The sequence below is a fragment of the Cyphomyrmex costatus genome, unplaced genomic scaffold (assembly GCF_001594065.2).
Source record: "Cyphomyrmex costatus isolate MS0001 unplaced genomic scaffold, Ccosl1.0 scaffold222, whole genome shotgun sequence".
In the NCBI taxonomy this organism is placed as follows: domain Eukaryota; kingdom Metazoa; phylum Arthropoda; class Insecta; order Hymenoptera; family Formicidae; genus Cyphomyrmex; species Cyphomyrmex costatus.
Genome location: NW_017276280.1, coordinates 591106 through 610904, shown reverse-complemented (window position 1 = coordinate 610904; position 19799 = coordinate 591106). Strand labels below are relative to the sequence as shown.

Sequence of the window (19799 nt, the reverse complement as noted above, 5' to 3'; positions counted from 1 at the left end):
GAGAGATTCTTGAGATAATTTTAAGACGAAAATTCTAATACCAAAATGTTGAGGCTATAATAACTTTTGAATTATAAGCGTTTAAAATTAACGAATCATATCGTCTAAAGTTGGCGCGCTCAGAAGCGGCACAACGCAAAGTACTAAACGCGAAAACTGACTCTTATTGGAAGTTGTTTTGCATATCTGCTCATAACTTCACAACTTTCTTTACGTGTGAAAGATGTACAAATAATTATAATTGTTTATAATTAATGATTTTATAATATTCATACAAGTTCCTTGTTCCTTCTTTATTATTTTAATAAAGATTATTTTAATAAAATATTTAAAGTGTATTTGAATAATGCATTTATATTAAGAAATATCAATAGAATAAAATCTTATATTCATATATGTAATCTCTTAAAATCAATATACAAAAGAAGTGATAAGTTTTCGCGTTTAGTACTTTGCGTTATGCCGTTCCTGAGCGCGCCAACTTTAGACGATATGATTCGTTAATTTTAAACGCTTATAATTCAAAAGTTATTATAGCCTCAACATTTTGGTATTAGAATTTTCGTCTTAAAATTATCTCAAGAATCTCCCCTTAAAAGGAAATATGTGAGATACTGATCAAAAGTTTCTTTAGGCTAAAAAAATGTAGTTTAAAAGTATGCATATTGCAAACTGTATACTTTTTCGAAAAAAAAAAAAAAAACATGTTATTTCCTTCAACTAATTAACCTCATTATTCTGTGTAAAAAAAAGTATTAAAGTTTAAAATTAACAGATTTAATGGACTCTCAAAATTCAAACACAACTTATTTGTATAAAGGGCAAATGAGAGTAAATAACAATCACCGCGGTTCTAAGTGCGTAACAATACTTTAATGTCAAGGTTAAAAAACCACTCCAAGTTCCGGACGTTTCGACTGACTTCCAAAGTATAGTTTGGAACACAAAAAATAAATAGTTTAGCAGATGAAGATACTTTTCAATCCGATTAGATTAAAGTAGCAACTTTTATATGTTGTTACAAAAAAATTTATCTATTTTTTATGGTTTTGTCTAAAGAAACTTTTGATCAGTATTTCATAATTAACAAAATATCACTTTTCAGTAAATATGTTTCAGTAAATATAATGCAAACCGCATTTTCACACGATTTGTGCGGGGTCCTTTCTCTACATCATAAGTTGTTTAATAATTTTGTAATATATATTTCAAAAAAATAAATAAAACAATTAATTTTGAAATTAAAAATATTATAAAACACAAGTAAAAAAGGTATATGCATACACATACATATGTGTGTACGTGTTATGTGCGCGTGTGCATGCGCAAATAAAATCATATTAGCACTTTAAGATTTTATAAATATAAATTAACCTGTGTACATATATATATAATTGACTAAAAAAATTAAAATGTATATTGTAAATTAGATTTATGTACATTAACTATGCAATTTATGTACATTAACTTCTTATTAAAATCAGTATCTTATTTTACTTACATACTCTTCTCTAGAAATTAAACTTGTTTAGAATGTTACTTGTATACAGATTATAAATAAATTCTGTGCATCATAAATCATTGGTAAGGGACACTCATCATGCATATACTCACACATACATTATTTTCTATAGTCATTAATAGCATGTAAATATTACAAGCAAACGGTAAAGAGTGGAAATAATATTATTATATGTGTATCTTGATGTGTTCCTTTAATATAGCTTTGCCTTCAAATCTTTCATCGCAGATTTCGCAGACTAAATCATTTTCGTCATCGCTGTCGTGTTGATACTGTATAATAACATGCGATGTTTCGTCCGACATTAAACAATCTTGATCGTTTTTTATATGATTCTTTTTCTCTTTCAGAGTTTCAACGTCTATAGACATATCCGTGCCACTTATCTGTACAATTTGACTGGAGTAATTCTCATGATTCTGTGGATTGGGTATCGCTAGAACGGGTAGCGATTCGTTTTGCTTCGATATTATATTTAGAGTGTTGTCTTGTTTAGACTCAATTAAATGTATCGTGGGCATATCATTCTGCCCAACTGTTTCATCAAGTGTATCGGATTCTGCGGACATAATGTTCGTTGCGTCATTTTGCTTGTTTATAGCAATCATATCTAGAGAATCCGTATCTAGAGGATCCTGATCAGATACTTGGAGTACCTGAATGTTCTCATTTTCTTTGCCATCCACGATGAACCGTATATTGCTATGCTTGAGGTCGGATATCGCTATAAAACCATCATGTTTTTCCGCGGTAACTACAACAAACGCGTCGTTTTGCTTTTCATTTATATCATGCATATCATCTGATTTATCAGCCGTATCCGTGATGGACAATAAGGCTTCGTTTTGCTCCGCTTTCTGAATAAAGTCCAAGTTTTGCTCCGTCTGTGTATTCACGCTACACGATGATGATTTCGATGACTTTTTCTTTACAGATTTCGGCTTTGGAGAAGCGTCGTTATTAGTTTTTGCCTTTGCTTCAGCTATCATCTGATCCGAATGCTTGACAATGTGCGCGCAGAGTTCGTCGCGATCCTGATTCAGAGCACCGCACAATGGACACTGATACGGAGGACTACTCCCTTCAGTTTCGTTTTTCCCTGCTGCGTGAACCCATCGAACATGTTCGCGCAGGACTACCTTCTGATTAAAAGCCCTTGAGCACAATGGACACACGTGTGGTCTCTCCCCCGTGTGAATCCGTTCGTGCTTCCTCAAAGTTCCACCGTCTCGAAACGCCTTCCAGCAATATTTGCAACCATATGGTCGTTCACCGGTATGCGTACGATTGTGTATTAAATAACCCTGACGAGACGAAAACGTTTTTAAACAGGTATCGCATTGAAAATGAGCCGGACTTCCAGCGTGTGTTCTACCGTGTTCCCAAAGACCCTGCCGCGACACAAAACTCTTTCCGCATTCCATGCAAGTAAACGGCGAATCTCCAGGATGTGCTGATAACCTGTGTTCGTCCAGCTCGTTCTGTTTTTCAAACTGCGAGCCGCATACCTCGCACGAGTGAGTCTTCTTGCGATGAATCCACTGATGGCGAAACATCTTCTGCTTGGTAGTGAATTTCTTTCCGCATTCCGAGCAAGCGTGTTTGCCCCATTTATTGTTAGGCACACCTTGCTCGATGTTGTTTTGCATTATTTTCTTGGCGCAGGTGGTTTGGTGGGTCGTCAAGTGATTTTCGTCTTGAAACTGTTTGTCGCAGTACTCGCATTCAATCGGCATATTCCAGTTGTTTTTCGAAGCATGAATCTTTTCGTGAGATGCCAAAGCGGTTGCACGTGAAAATTTCATTCCGCAATGCTTGCACGTGTATTGCTTGCTATTATTCATTTCGGCTTCTGTGTAATCTTGTTTATTCGTATTATTGTACCTGTAAAGCGTCTCGACTTTGACTATCCCATCGGGGGTGTTAAACGAATTTATCGTTATATTATACTGTTGACTGTTGTTTACTGAATCATTGATATTATTTTGCTCGGTATACTCGTTAAATTGCGTCATTTCACCATTGGGCATCACTGTAAACTCTTGCAGCGTATCCATCTTATTATCCTGACTCGCTATTGTAGTAACTATCGATTGTCCGCTATGAAAATTATATGATGAGACCGGCCATTGAACTTGACATACATCATAGTTTTGTACAGGCTCGACAGATGAAGAGGATAATACCACCTGAGAAGCGTTCTGTGAATCAGGCGGGTTTTCTGGCCATTTCCTGAATGTCTCCACTGGCTGGGCTATATTATTGCTCTGGGACTGCATGATGGCTCGCCCCGCAACATACGTGTGTATCTTCATATGATTGGACAAGCTGGAAGGCCTCTGGAAGTCTAAGCCACAGATGGTACATTTGTGTGGTCGTTCAACATGTTGTGTGTGCGCCTGTAGCGTATGCGACTGTAAACTCTGCTTGGAACGGAATAAGTTGCCACATGTTCTGCACGCATGAGGACGATCCACTTGATGACAAACCATATGATTGTTCAAATCAATCTTCCTCTCAAATTTCTCTCCACAAGTAGTGCAAGATAGCTTGGGTGTTGACTGACATACAGTCTGATGTTCAATCATTTCCTCTTGGGTAAAAAGATGCTTACAGACTGGACAACTGATCTTCTTGTCCTCAAAGCATGGATACATTCCGCCTAATTGACGTAGAGCTTCCACAGCCATGGACTCGTCATCGCCTGATGTATACTGCTGCTGTTCCTCCTGCTTGATGTACATAGGATACACTACTTGAGTGTCGTCTTCGTCTTCTGACTGTTCCGCAAGGATTTCAACAGCATCTTGCGACTCTACGATGTCAGTACTAGTAGTATTACCAACCGTGACTTCCGTAAGACCTTCCTGGAGAACACATTCGTCAACTTGCTCACATATCTCCTCATGAGATATCATGTTTTCCTCTGTGGCATCATGCACTTCGCCGAGAGGAAACGTCACGTATTGTTCAGCTTCGTGAGTCTCCATTCTGCTCGTTACTTGAATTACATTAACATATATTAACCAAATGTATTGCAATGTGCACGAGGATGCTCGAGGAAACCTAGTTTCACCTCAAGTTAGGTCTTCTAGGTTAAGTTGGAATTAATCATACCTGAACGTCGCGTACTCGTGTTTCTTGCTCTATTAGACGTCCGTGACACGTCACGATGATTATTGGATACAATTTGTAGCCACTGAATAATATATATATTCCTTTTTCCCTTTTTCTTTCTATGGAATATGTGTAGTGACACCAAGCGACAATGTCCTGTAAAGAAAGAAAGATATACAGTTTTATATATGATTTATAAGATCGTATTTGCAGTGATTTGAAGATACATACGACAAGGTGCGAAGAAATTCCCGAAAGTGTGAATTAAGTCATTTTGAAGATTCAATTAACACTATCTGCTGCAATACTTAATACTGCGAGGTTATTCATAGAGTAGTGCCCCATATCGGGAACTGTCTGAAGTTGCGCGATAGCGAATGGTTTTTCGATAGAAGAACGAGGGAAGAACTCTCGATACTTTCAAATAATTAAATATATATATTTGATTTGTTTTTTGGATTATCCAAGGAAAATATACAATCAATAATAAGTGTGATAATTAAAAAGATTTTTTAAATAATTTTCTTTTATGTTATGTTTACGAATTGTATTTCTTGTTGCTATTTAAATGAAAATTACTTGTTACGAAGAAATATCTGTAGAAAAGAGACCAATTAAACAAGTAAATCACGTAAATCACAGAGATTTTCTTAGCTGTGCACACTTTATTTTACACTTCTGTCTGCAAAGTGAGATAAATAGATACATTTTGAGGTCTTTGAAGAAGGAAAACTGATAAAGTGTAATAAGTGCAAATAAAAGGATTAAGTCTTATCGCAAAGAGTGGCAAACTTCACAGCATTTATCTGATGACATAATCAGATACAAATTTCAAAGGTTATATTTCCGACTGACACAAACGATATTACTGTGCGAGTATAACTACTATTTTTCTTAAATAATGGCAATCTTTGAGGCTCAGGAAATAATTAAACTCATGGATAATAATTGATGTCAGTTTAATAATTAAATATATTGTCATTAATTCTGTCAATATTCTATTGAAATTCGTGTTATCATGAAGAACGAGAAGGAAGAAGCTTTAGTGGGATGGAACATTACATGGTGGTTGTTCAAATTATTCGGTCTTCCAATCACCATTCCTTGCTTGGTGTATCATTTTTATGATATTATGGTACAGAAGTGGAAGAGAACAGCTCTTGGTGACAAGGTAATATCTTGTAAAGTTTTTAAAACTTTTTGTTACAAGTATAAAATATGAGCAAAGTATCTCTCTGAATATTTATTTGAAAATTTGAATATTTATGTTATATTTACATATTTTTGTTATATTTGATGTAATTCAGGTTGTGATGATAACTGGTGCTAGTTCCGGCTTAGGAGAAGCTTTAGCCCATATATTCTATGGCTCAGGTTGCAGAGTTATCTTGGTATCTCGTAGAAAAGAGGAGTTGGAGAGAGTAAAAAAAGATTTGATGAATACTCATCAAGTATGTAACATACTACGCTTATTTTCAATATGCAGAGTTATTGGATATTAATTGTTCTACTTTTCTTTCAGACAGTTCCAACGTATCCACCTATTGTTTTATCATTAGATTTAACTGATATTAATAACTTGAAAGATGAAGTGTCAAAAGCTATAATGATACACGGCAGAATTGATATTCTAATTAATAATGCTGGTGTTTCATATAGAGGAGAAGTTATTGACACAAATGTGGATGTAGATATAAAAGTCATGCTATCGAATTATTTTTCTCAGGTTGCATTAAGCAAAAGTGAGTAATTAAGAGATTTATACGTATAGACTGTTGCGTATAGACTTATAATTCATTATTGATTTACAGTTGTTCTTCCATACATGATAAAGCAACAATCTGGTCATATAGTAGGTATAAGTAGTGTACAAGGGAGAATTGCTATTCCATTTAGGCAAGTATTCGATTATGAGTCGATATCTATTCTTTTTTCAATTTTTTCAAAATTAGTAATTGCTAATTTTTAGATCTGCATATGCTGCATCTAAGCACGCATTACAAGCTTGGTACGATACTGCAAGAGCAGAGTTATCTGACAAAAATATAAAATTTACGGTTGTCAATCCAGGATATATTAAAACATCTCTTTCCCTTAATGCCTTGACAGGAAATGGGCAAGTTTATGGAAGTTAGTAACTATGTTTTTAACAGAAATATTAAATATCTTAATTTATATATTTTATTTCTCTACATATATAATTTTTTAATATGTATCATTTTGTTATAGTAATGGATAAAGCAACTGAAAGTGGTTTTCAACCAAAGTATGTAGCTGAATGTATTTTAAAATCTGTATTGAAGCAAGAAAAGGAAGTTACTATTGCATCGTTTTCTCCAAAGTGTGCTATAGTACTTAGAACTTTGTTCCCTTCACTTTATTTCTGGATTATGCAAAAGCGTGCAAGAAAATTAGCTATATATATATATATATATATATATATATATATTAGCAAGGAATAGCAGTTAAATAAAATACACTATTCAAAAGTATATTTTATTTATATCGTAGCCACTCTCTGACTAGTGGAGTATCTTTACATTATGTACACTTTATTACTATGAACTTTTAATTGGAACTAACGCTGAAAAGGTATCAAACATGCTATCCATCTCTTGATATAAGATTCGTAAAATCAATAAAATCTTAATATTTTGAATTTTAAGTGACAAGTGAATAAATAATAATAAAGATTTTAATTATATATGGTCATTTAATAATTATTTGTATATTAAAATATTTGAATATTATAATGTAAAGACAAAATATAGGATTGTATATAATTAAATGTATAATAAAAATATATATATTGTTCATAAGAGTGATAGATAGCACATTTGTTTATAGTACTATTCAGTGTTATAAAATTATCATTTTTTAAATTGTTAACATTTCATTTAATCTTTTCTATTTATTTAAGTGGTACAAACTTACTTAAAATATAACAATTTTAATAAGACTTTAAAAAATATGTCTACCATAATAAAATCTTAGTTGTCATGACAAATTTAGCCATTCCAATATCCTATATATTGATCACATTTTCATATGCCTTCCTTAAGTGGTGTATTATATATATATCTATTCTTTACTTTAATATAATAAAATATATTATGTAAAGAAACGTGATAAAAATTTATATCGTATTATAAAATATAATTAAATGTAATATTAAACGTAACATCGAGCGATTACACGCATTAATAACTACATATATTATGTAATCACTATGTAAACGGTTCTGGTATGTAGTTACATTGTATATAATAAATATAGAATGCAACTACGACACTTTAGAGGCATACTGAAAAAACTATAATATACTTGAAATGAAACTTGATTACATTTTTTGCTGTAATGTAATTTTTTGTTAGTAATAAGCTTGTTCTGTGCAATGAACTTTTTTTTTCTAGTACTGTAATTTGTTAATTTAATATATATTTAAAGAAACAAATCTTTAATAGAAATACGTTCAGCATATTCTTACGCTTTGTGTATAAAATAGAATTCTTTAGAACGAGATCAAAATATATGGATTTCCAGACATTAATCTTACAATTCTCGTTTCTTAATTTGTGCTATACATAACGATATTTTAAAATATAATAAAGTATATGTTATCATCCTAAGGTTGATTTGTAATTTCTACAGCAATGTTCAGAATTATGTACACTGTTCACCTTTTGAGCTCCTGTGTCGATGTACACACAAACGAGAGAACGTTTCATTCGTACGATCATAAATTTTATATCAAGTGATGAGAGTTTACATAATGTACAGAATTTTACTTTTTGTTATCGTTAATTGTTTGTAGGAATGTTTGCGATCTCAACTTTCATTTGACGGGATTAATGTAAATAAGTTTCGTACACGCACTTGATGAAAAAAGTATACATCTTACTCTATATTTATGATTAATAAAATAATAAAATCTACAATTGAGTTTTTATGGTCGATATATCTTTCTGATATCTAGTTCAACATAGATTGTTTTGTTGGGTGAGAAAATCTAGGCAATATACCCTTTTACATATCATACGTATTGTATTCTCTCTCTACCTATTTTATTTACAGTCTAAAAATACATAATGCTAGATCCATATGTACTATTATAAATTTAATCATTCTAAGAACACTTATGTCAATATTTCTTTTTCTTCATTATAGAGATTGCAAGGTCTTTCCAGTTTTGCAATAGTTATTTTTGAAAATTTTATCAAGATGGAGATCGCAAAGAGTAACGATCTCAAATTATATGCCAATGTGAAAGCTCAGATAAAATCTGGCTCTCTTTACTTGTATTTATGTGGTTTAGTCATCACATAAGCAGCATTCACCTGCGAGGTAGTATCAAAAAGTGTTATAAGTCAATCGTCAAAATGAGAGAATACTTTGTGTCATAATGTACCACGGCATGAGAATAAACGAGTTCGCACGTTTCCTTTCAGTCAAGGAATTCTGTAGGCCTACTACTATGAAACTCGACATCATGTGGCCTACCTTATTAATTCATTCTGGCCTATAAGTCAAAACCGATGCCAGTAATAATTTTTTTCACTTAAACGCCTGATATACTCTCCAGGCAGTAATGCCGAAGGCTGCCAATGCAATAGTTGTATGAAGAATTCTTCTCCTCTTATCATCTTTTCTTACGAGAAACGTTGGAGATGACGGACCTAAAACAGCTAATAGCTCAACGTGCGGTAATTTGCTGGTATCAGTCTCTACTTGGTACTGGCAGCAGGGATCAAATTGCCAAGAGACCGTGTATAATCCGCAGGTTATAACTGACGTAAAACCTAGTGGACCACAGATGTATGGTCGATCGCCCCAAACTAAACCTGTAAGAGATATTGTAAAATATATTATTAATCAGCAATATATGTAATTTTAAGCCACAATAGATAATATATAATTATAACACATACATATAACATTGTAACACTTACATATAATTTATTAAGAATAATATTACAATAGAGCTGTTCAGATTTATAATTTCAGACTTGATGTATGTAACACTTATGGTATTTTTTTGTTCTTAGTGGACATAGGAAAAGGAAGGCAATAAGCAATGCTGATACATTCAAGCCTAGAATTAAAAATCCTTGATATCTCTCTATAATAATAATTGTAATAATGTATATGAGAGAAGATTTTTTATACATACTTATATAAATTACACAAACCTGTGACGATTGCAGCAAGACCTGACAATGCGGCAGTCTTGTGGAGACAATTTCCTACCGCTATCCATCTGGAGGTTTCATCACCTAATTTCGACGGCTCGATAACGATTAAACTGCATTCTGATTCTAACGCTCGCTCTAACTCGTATTCAAATGTCTCGTGGGCATTTTCACTGTCGTACACTTCTCTGATAATGGCAACATTAGAGGATTCATCCCTACAAGAAAAAAAAAAAACAAATGTATAAACGTATAATCAGATAGCATAGAACATTCCAAGAATGTCGCCACAAAATGTTGTAACTTTACTGCAGCAATGACTGTATTCAGCAGAAAAAGCAGCTTGACAACTTTTGTAGGACTTTTTAACATGATTGGTATTTATAAATTCAGATTCGGTGAGATGGAAGACTAAGGAAAAGACTAATCATATTAAGGAATTTTATAACAGTCGCAAAGCTGGAAGGAGGGAAGCAGGGGGAAGCTTTTTCTGCTGAATGTAACTGCTAGAATGTTCCATGCTATTCACGCACTTTCCAACTTGATGTTGCACTTTGCAACATAATTGCATTTGCGATAATTATGTAATTTTCTTCAGCGTACCAAGGTTATTTTTATTAAATGCAAGCTCTTTTAAAAAAGGAAAAGTAAAAGGTTAAATTATTCTTATATAAAGGGTTAGTTTGGAGTTCATTCATAATATGTATACGCTACATATAACTGCGATTTATGCATTATGAAATACTGTAAACAATATTGAATCCCGGCCTCTTTGAGATTTCTTCCTTTCATGCGTTATGTAAGACACAGATTACAGTTTACAGTCAATCGACGTAAGATTTGTTTTGATCGCGTATTAAGTCGTCTCGGTGAGATTAATTGTAAGATCGAAGTCGTGTATTTTGTACGGCTTCGTGATTAGACGCGATTAATTATCAAAATAACGAGATGAGATATATATATACATGCGTATACATACATATATACATATATATATATTAAAGATCTGGAAAAGAACGATAGTGAAAGTGACAGAAGCCGATGCAAGCCGCTCCAATGAAGTGCGACGAATCGGAGTCGCGACTAAAAATCTCCTCTGTGCCTCACGAAATCGAGTCGAGTATCGTCTCGAGATCAAGAATTTAACATTCCCGAAGGTGTTCGGAGTCACGCGAGGCCCAGAGACTTATCACAGATCAATTCGCCGCGCGCTGTCGCGGTGGCTTTGAGGTTAATTCCGTTGCAATGGCGACGGGGGGATCGCGCGTCACCGAGACGTCGGCCCGGCGACGTTTCTCTCGCGCGGAAAGTGCCGAGACGTCGCGGACGGCAGCGGGGAGCGGATCCCGTTTACGAACCTGTCACCAGTTTCATCTACCATCTTCACCGTCGATCCCGCAGATACTGAAACGGCGGTCTGCATCGGACCGGAAGAAAAAGCATGACTCGTCGAACCGGACGCAAAAATCAGCTGATGGGCGCGCGCGAGTGGCGGGTCGCTCGCGCGACTCCGGCGGTACCGGCGATTTTTAAATTTTCTGTTGGATACAGCGGTGGCGCGGTTTGAACGTTTCGTCCTTCGTTTCCGGTTTCAAACGAGCCACCTGGAAAGGCAAAGGGTGCGAATTATTTTACCGATCGTAATTTCTGGTATTAAACTCGTCGTACCGCGGAGGAGGTCTCGAACGAGCGACAAAATAAATTTCCATCAAAATGTAATCTGTAAGGTAATTACTTTGGAAGCTGACGGTTGTTAATTAATTTTATAACATTTGATATTAATCGTGCGATGAAAAGTAGAATCGTCGATCGATTGTGAACGACAGCGTACATATTTTGATTCTCAAATGGGTCAAAGTGAAATTTTTCAAATTAAGTTCAAATTAGAATTAATAAATTAAAGTATCTGTACAACTATTTTTATATGTTTCCGTGCTGAACAAATTAATATTCTAATTTCAGGAAAAATATAGGAAATATAATTTAAATATAAAGACATTCAATTATTCTATATAATTATCGATCCAAATTTAATTTAATTTATTAATTTAAATTGTGTGTTACTATTATTTTTCTAAAAATGTATCGATTAAGGGGTTTGCACTACTTTTAAGTGCAGTGCTGTCTCTTTACGCCACATATTTGAATTTTTCGACGAACAACAGAATAAATTGCTGCGTTTAGTAAAAGAAAGTAGCATTACTACCTATTGTAAAATTTTCGAATGCGATTAGTTTATTTTATATATTTAAATCCAGTGAGGAATTACTGTTATTAAAAAAATAAGACCAATCATATTAAAGAATTTCACAACGGTTGCAAAGTTGTTTCTCCAGCCGAACACAGCCATTTCGATTCGTTGTCAAATGTGCGTCATGCCGCATTTTTTAAACGTCAGTTTTTGAAAATTCATGAGAATTATTATTTCAACAAAAAAGCGGGTGAGTCTGTTTCCCTGCATTTCCTCTCGTTCGCCTTGGTATTGATCGAACATATATTTACGGAAAAGAGAGAAAGGGGGAAAGAAACAAAGAGTACGGAAAGCACAAACGAGACGAGCCGACTTTACGATAAGTACATGACTAATCCATTTGTTTCGTTCGTACTTCTTACGCATTCCGCGTTTCAAGCGTGAGACGAAATGCGCGTACCTACGTGAAGGAAGCTGGGAAAAGGGATGCGGTGTAAAAAATACTGAAAAAGCTAAGAAACGAGCGGTTACCATTTATTCAATGCTCATTTGGGGTTGCTGCAAAACTGGAAATCTTGGAATTGTCGAGGAAATTGAAAACGATTAGGGGAAAAAGTCAGGAAAAATTTTGCAAAATTATATAGAAAATTAAAATTGTTGGCTTTTTAAAGAAGTTTAATATAACTATACTTACATACAATAAGCATGTACAGAATTTATAATACATTGTTTTATGTTAAAAATTGATCTCTCAACAAAATATAACGGTTTCCGAATTGGAACAAAAACGCATAAAATTTCAAGACGTTATCGAAAGTCTGCGAAACTCATAAAATTTTGTTTGGAAATCAGAACAGTATTGGAATTTTAGGATAAAAAATTTGTGACGGTCCTGCTATATTTTCAGAGTTAGAAAAATTCACAAGTTATTTTTCACGTTATTTATGTTATATTATGCGATTGTTACAGAAATCGAGTACAAAAAGTAATACAGTTGGAGCAAATGATAAAATATAATCTAAGAAATAAAGAGAGAAAGAGTTTACGAGCAAACAAATTCGTTAAAACATTTAATTTTATTCTATTATATTGCGAAGGGTATTACGTTATTTTTGGCGTTTATAACGTAATATTCTTCGCAATATATTAGAATAAAATTAAATGTTTTAACGAATTTCTTTGCTCGTAAACCCTATCTCTCTTTATTATTAGTTTGAAAAACTTATAACGAGCCTTCTCACTACACGTTATATAATCTAAGAAATAAAATCTCCCAATTTACTGTACTCAATTTCTATAATGAAAAGCAATTTATAAGTAGCTCGTAAAGTAATTTTTCCAAGCCCGGTCATTTTGCAATTCCAGGAATCGTCCGCGAATCGAGCGAAACGGGCGCGCGGAATGTCGATAATCGCGGAAGTTCAGGTGATCGCGCCGTGGCGGCGCGATAGGCGGGGGACTACATTCGCGATCGAGCTGCGCGTAGTGAAAACTGCGCACGGTGTGTTCCGCGGTCGAGCGGACGTGAGAGAGTCGGACGGAGCGCGCGCGGAGATAGAATTAAACGGAGCGAGATCGCAGATGGACGTTCGCGCGAGCGCACGAGCAGCGCGACGTTCCGTGTCATACACTGTCATAATTACCCCGCGCCGTGTCGCTTACAAATCCGCGCCTGTCGTGCGTTTCTGCTACGCGAGATTAGGATTACGCGCCCCCGTCGCGGTGACATTCGGCCGGAGTGAACGGAACGTGCGCGCGCGGGATCAATCGCTCGCCGCGGTGTCGTTACACGCCCGAAAATTCCTCGTTTCCCCCTTCGCGTGTTGAATCGCGCGCGGGGCGCCGATAGATCTCGAGCGCTCTGAAGTGCGCCGCGCGCGAGAGATTCGCGGAACGGCGTGAAGCCCGCGGCGCACACACGTGCGCGCCCGTCCCGCGTCTGCGCGCGCGCGGCGAGTGACATGTTTTCGAATGTCCGACGGCGGCGACGACGTTCGGTAGCGGTTGACGACTCGCGTGACAATCGGCGGCGTGAGTGGACTCGGAGCGACGACGACGGCGTAAATCCACGTGCTCTCCACGGGAGGATCGAGCAGCGGGACGTAGGAGAGGTGGTAGGAGCGGCGCGGGGAGGTGAGGCGAGGTCGTGGCCGCCGCGCCGCGTCGATCGACGGGGGATACGTACGGCGAGAGGAGCGAGGAAGTGTGTGTGTGTGTGTGTGTGTGAGTTTACGCGCCGCCGAGTGGGGGGGCCGAGGCGAGTGTTCGACCGGATCCGCCGCGCGCTCTGACAGTCGACGAGGAGTGTGCTGTACGCGCGGGTGTGTGTGCATATCCACGGCTGCGCTGCGCTCGCTCGCGGCTGCCGTGTGAGAGCCGTGCGGAGTCGCGCGATCGTAAACACGCGACACCGAAACGTTAACGTGCGTAGAGAACAGTCGACGGGCTGCTTGCGATCAAAATCGTTTTCCACCTCGAGGACTCTCTCGTCGCGATTTTCTCCCCTCGCTCCGGGAATCAGTCTCGGACGTGCGCCAACGAGTGCGGGCGTTTCCGGGAGTGGCGGGGTTTATCCGCGTCCACGCCGCGGCTGACGGGTTCCCGCCGGGTGCATCATCACGTCAACGACCTCCGGGTCGCTCTCTCCGTGTCCGCGATATCCCGGAGTACACAGAGTGCGTGACACACGAAGGCGCCACGCGTTTACGTCACGCCGCCGGGACTCGTGACCCTGGGCGTGAAAGTGACACTTTGCGCGAAGTACGCAGGCGGGTGTAAACACTTCCTGGGAAGGCGACTCGCGGTCGCCGCGAGGGGAACGGAACGGTGCCGGCGCGGAGCGGAGCGTAACCAGGAAGCGGGAAAGCGGAGAGGGTGTCCGGGTGCAGGCAGATCCGCGGCGGCGCGAAGGGCGATGCTGTGCCTCGGCTGCGATCATCGCGGTTAATTCGCACGTGTCGCGTTATGTCGGGTGGCACGGCGGGCGGCGGCAGCGTCCGCGGCACCGGCGCCGAGTGCAGGAAGTTCGCGCCGAACATATTCAACAAGAGCAAGTGCAGCAGCTGCTTCAAGCAGAAGGAGGAGCACAGCGCCGAGGCTCTGGAATGCAACAGGGTGAGTTTTGCTTGATGGACTCCTTCTATCCTCGTCTCCACCGTGGAGACCCTCTGCCTCGCTCTTTTTAAGAGCTCCTCCTCTTTCGCTACCGCACTCGTGCCTTCTCTCTCTCTCTCTCTCTCTCTCTCTCTCTTCCTCCTTCTCTCGCTTACGTAACTATGTATATACGTAATTACAGTCATTGAATGTTAATCCGAAAGATTCTCTTTTGGCGAGCGAAGGTAGGAGCGAAAATATGCAGTCCGGGAAGCTGTATTTATTATACATTACGAATATCGTATACTTATTATACACCATCGGTTTTGATGTTTTTCGAATCGCCGAGTAAAGTCTCTTAAATCTTTATTAAAAATATATTCCTGCTTCCCGAACTTTATTTAGAACGGAATGACAAGTTTATAATAATTGATGCAATTTAAAGATTTAATTTATTTTTCACGTGCCATGTACATGGAAAGGAATGGAGTTCAGTACAAATCTAAAAATAATTTTATGGAACAATCGAAATAATTACACAGGACGCTCGCGAATTGATCACTAGAAGGTCAAAACTTGTTGCAGCATCGTGCTTGAGATTTCTCCGTAGTTATTTCGACGGTTCAATGAAATTCTTTACGAATCTATATCTAGCTGAATTTTTTAAATTCTTCGGCAAAATTATTCTTTCCGTGTCCTTAGAAACCTCACGTTCTAACAATCAGGCACGATAATGGTTTCCTAGTTTTTCTCCATATCGTTCTCCGTCCTCTTTCCTCTATCTCTCTTTTGCCCGAGCATCTGACTCGGCTCTTCTCTTTCTCGCTCACCCTCGAATTCCTTTCTGAGATCGAAGACGAGCGGTGAGAAGGAATGAAGGTCCTGCCGCTGTCAGGATGTCGGCGTTACGTAAGATCCATCGTGGCCGTCGCGTCGTTCACAAATCGCTTCGCGAACGCGACGCACACGTTTCGTTTACTTGTCCTTCAAAGCGACATAGATCTTCCGGCTCGTTTGCATCACGACAGTCGCGGTTCATTAACTAGCCATCGCGCGCTGCACCTTTCTAAATCGATATGAGTAAAAATGATAGTTTATTCGATTGACGTTACAATGCCGCGAGCACGGCCGCTCAAATTATTACGTAATCTACGAATATCGTGTCAAGTCCGAAACAAATAAATGCTCCGGCATCGAAAGTATAATAGATAAAAGATATAGGTGCTTTCTAACAAGAGACACAGATCATCTGATAGTGGGCGGTATTTATAGTCTCTTCTTATTTTGAGACCGTCTTAAGTAATGTTTTTTTAAAATGCTAATATGACTCTCTGATTCACTGAAAAAGAATTTGTTGAACTTCGTTAAATATTTTTTTTTTAATATTGCTAACGAAATATTTACTCACAGTATAAACCTCGACATTTATTTAAAATAAAGAATGAACTTAAATTAAATAAATATATGTTTATATTTAGTAAATGTTTCGTTAGAGAGCGAGTACTATTCAAACAAATCTTTAATAAAATTTAGTAAATTTCTTTTCATTGTTAGTTTATGAAGTCTTAAGACTCTACTGACAATAAGATTCTAAATATAAGATCCCCGACTATGAATACCAACGTAACACAGTGAATCATTTATACGTTCTTGTTGTTTGCCAATGTTAAACAAAGGCGATACGATCACTACGTCATACGGTATTACTTACTGGAAAGCACTAGATATATGAGATAGAGATTTTAGACAATTGCGAAATTTTATATTAATTTTTATATGTACGATGATGATTATTATCGTTTGATTATGTTGAGAATCATGCTACGCAACTTATTTACCACATCGTTCGCGGTTTCAGAACAATTTAATATTTATTGTAGATCGCTTTTGATCTCGCGTTGCTTCCAAAGTCCGTATTTTTTTATGACGGTTAATTATATACGTGTATAACGAGCGATAATAATTACGTGGCAATCTAAAAGCACGTCTTAAATAAGTGTATTATAAAATCGGGTGCTTTAAAAGAAATTGCTTGAAAGTAAAAGAAAATTTTTGGAGCCAGTTTGTTTTAACATCGTTGAGTATGAATTTAATCTGTATGTCGGATAAACGAATTAAGATTTTCTTGAGGCTACATTGAGTCACATAATCTTTGCAATTTTGAGATTAGAAATATTACAATTTATACTTTCCATAGAAATGAATTACTAAAACTGTATAAGATTTCAATTTGATATTTTGTTATAAGCATTTTAATTAAATAACCGAGATTATATTCAGTGTTCATATAAAAGCAAGATTTAAAAATCATTTGCAAAGTTTTGTAGAAAAAGATGGAACAAATATAATTTAAAAAAGATTTGTAAATAGCAGTCTGAGTTGATTCTCGTGTATCATTAATCTGTGATGATATCGACGTATAAATTCAATTTTAATATAAACAAATTTATAAAAATATATTGCAAAAGGAATTTACAATGATTGTACTGTACGTTGCAAATAATAATTAGAAATGAAAACAGTATATCAATGTACATAATATTATTACATACTTCGCAGAAACTTAAATAATGCCAGAGATCCGGGTTCGATTCCCGGCCGAGGTAATATTTTTCGCAATGAAAAATTAATTATTTACAGTTTTTAATAGGTTATTCAACATTATTATGATCGATATAATGATGTGTAAACAGCATCGATAATCGTTAAATTGTTAGTCAATATTACTGCGGTAGTTTATTAATGTTGCGTTTCAAGTCTGAAAAAATTTCGGCGCGCAATCGAAGAATTGTAGTATATAAATTTACACGCAATTATTTAGAAGCACCCGTGATCCGCTGTGGCATTGTCTTATTCGGTTTTAAAATAATGGCTCTGTGTAGAGAATAGACCAGAAATACTTATAAAAGAATAGAAATACTTACGGTCTTGTTTCTTTAATTTGAGAGAGAGTGCATGATATCGCTGCGTCACGATCGAGAATACAAATACATCTTTCGATGCGAGTGTAGTCAGAACGAGAAAGGAATCTTTATAGTTCTGCTTTTTTCGCCTCGTATAATTTTTATTTACGGCAAGATCTTCAGCGATCAGTGAACGGACTCGTGAAAATCATGGGAAAGAGATGTATATACAGAGAGATAGAGGGACGGAGAAAAATAGAGGGGAGAAAGAGGAAAGAAAACATAATCAGTGCATAAAAAATCAATTCGTTGTACGATATCGAGAATAGGAGGATATCGTGATAGCGGAATCGTCACTTTGTAAATGATTTTTTTTCTTTGTACGTGAAATCGCTTTTTTATATCCGACCGTCACTTTACCGTTCATTTTAATGCTTCATTAATTGTTGAAATATGCTATCTTTTAACTAAAGTTATATAATGACGCGATGAATTGTCATTTACACAAAATTACATTTTAGTATTTTTAAGTGTAATACAATATACGTTCGATTTTTACCATTTTTTTAGATTCTGAAAAGAGAGTTTGGTAATATCTATTAAATGTTAAGTGAAATAATTTTAATCGAATGTTCGTTTAATATTAAGTTAATAAAAAAGTAATTTTTTGATTTTTCTAAATATTATATTTAGTAAATATTGCAAACGTTATAATATAACATAAACAAGCGATTGGTAATAATTACTAAATATGTAAATATTTATTTAGTATAAACATATATTTATTTGATACAAAAACCATTGATTAAATTATTATTTTTTTTATTGAATAAATATTTGTTTATTATAAGTAAATGTTTTTTAGTATTATTTAAAAAATAATAATTAAGCGGAACATATATTATTAAATTAAAATTCTTTCACTTAATATTTGATATCCATTACTAAATTCTTTTTTTCAGTGTGTATAATTAAATTGAAATTAAACAAGTTATTTTTTGTATCATGTTAGATTAACAATAATATTTCGAGGCAAGATTAAAGGCAAGTTAGAATGATTAGAGTGCCAAAGTAAGGAAACTTTGAAGTTTTTTTCGCGCAAATTTGCACAATTCTAACATGTATGGTTAAATCAAAGTTTAACCCAATAATATAACTCAAATTCTGTCTTGCGATGAATTACTATTTGCATAGCTCGAAGGAAAAATTGGGGAGTTTGGTTCGCGGGTGTTCAGCGTTCGTCGATATACACGGCTGTTTATACCCGGTCCTCGCGCGCCGTTGCGAAATTTCGGAATGTCGGCAGCCTTGCGACCTGTTCTCGGTGCATTCCAGCCATCTCTTCCTCCAGCACCCCTACGAGCGAGAGAAGAAGGCCCCCGTCCGAGAGTTGTTGGCCTGTCGGCTTTCGCATGGACGCCGGTATCTCTGTATCGGTTTATTCTTCCCGTCTCGCTTCCCCCCTCCTTTCACACGGACTATCTCTCTCCGTCTCTCCCGCGCGTGACCGCAAATAACGTATGCATACGCGACGCAATATTTCTTTACCCGTTGTACGGCCGTAGTACGGTTTTCCCGGTAGGCTGCTTTCGGTAACCTGCACGATAGATAGAGACAAGGAATGAAGGAAATCGACGTTAGTCCGTTAATCGGTATTATTACGTGTCTTTCGTCACGTTATTTTTCAGGTGAAAGTATAATATATCGTTTCACTCACTGTCTGAAAAGCAATAAAGTTACGTAAATTGGTCCGTGAAAAAGGAAAAGAGTTGATTTTCATTCGT

At 36.5% G+C, this 19799-nt stretch overlaps 4 protein-coding genes across 4 annotated transcripts in view; 2 read left to right on the top strand and 2 right to left on the bottom strand.

Annotated features, from left to right (window-relative positions):
- Positions 1-1689: 1689 nt before the first annotated feature.
- On the bottom strand, positions 1690-4512 carry LOC108773801 (zinc finger protein 585A). The gene has a single exon (XM_018539735.1). The coding sequence runs from the start codon at positions 4510-4512 to the stop codon at positions 1690-1692; it is 2823 nt and encodes a 940-aa protein (XP_018395237.1).
- Positions 4513-5657: 1145 nt separating this feature from the next.
- LOC108773800 (dehydrogenase/reductase SDR family protein 7-like) lies at positions 5658-8965 on the top strand. Its single transcript, XM_018539733.1, has 7 exons — positions 5658-5810; positions 5947-6090; positions 6162-6381; positions 6451-6535; positions 6609-6769; positions 6869-7053; positions 8807-8965. Exons 1-7 carry the CDS (start codon positions 5658-5660, stop codon positions 8963-8965), a joined length of 1107 nt encoding a protein of 368 aa, XP_018395235.1.
- Positions 8895-11251, bottom strand: Pmi (Transmembrane protein Pmi). Its single transcript, XM_018539771.1, has 4 exons — positions 11187-11251; positions 9829-10046; positions 9140-9480; positions 8895-8976 (listed from the first exon to the last, which is right to left on the bottom strand). The coding sequence occupies exons 1-3, from the start codon at positions 11249-11251 to the stop codon at positions 9194-9196; spliced, it is 570 nt and encodes a 189-aa protein (XP_018395273.1). The 3' UTR covers positions 8895-8976; positions 9140-9193.
- A 3627-nt stretch (positions 11252-14878) lies between these two features.
- The window catches only part of osp (myosin phosphatase Rho interacting protein outspread), a 226003-nt gene continuing 221082 nt past the window's right edge, over positions 14879-19799 (top strand). The window contains exon 1 of the mRNA XM_018539787.1: positions 14879-15133. Within this exon, the coding sequence (XP_018395289.1) occupies positions 14984-15133 (150 nt within the window). The 5' untranslated portion in view covers positions 14879-14983. The remainder of the gene's footprint in view (positions 15134-19799) is intronic.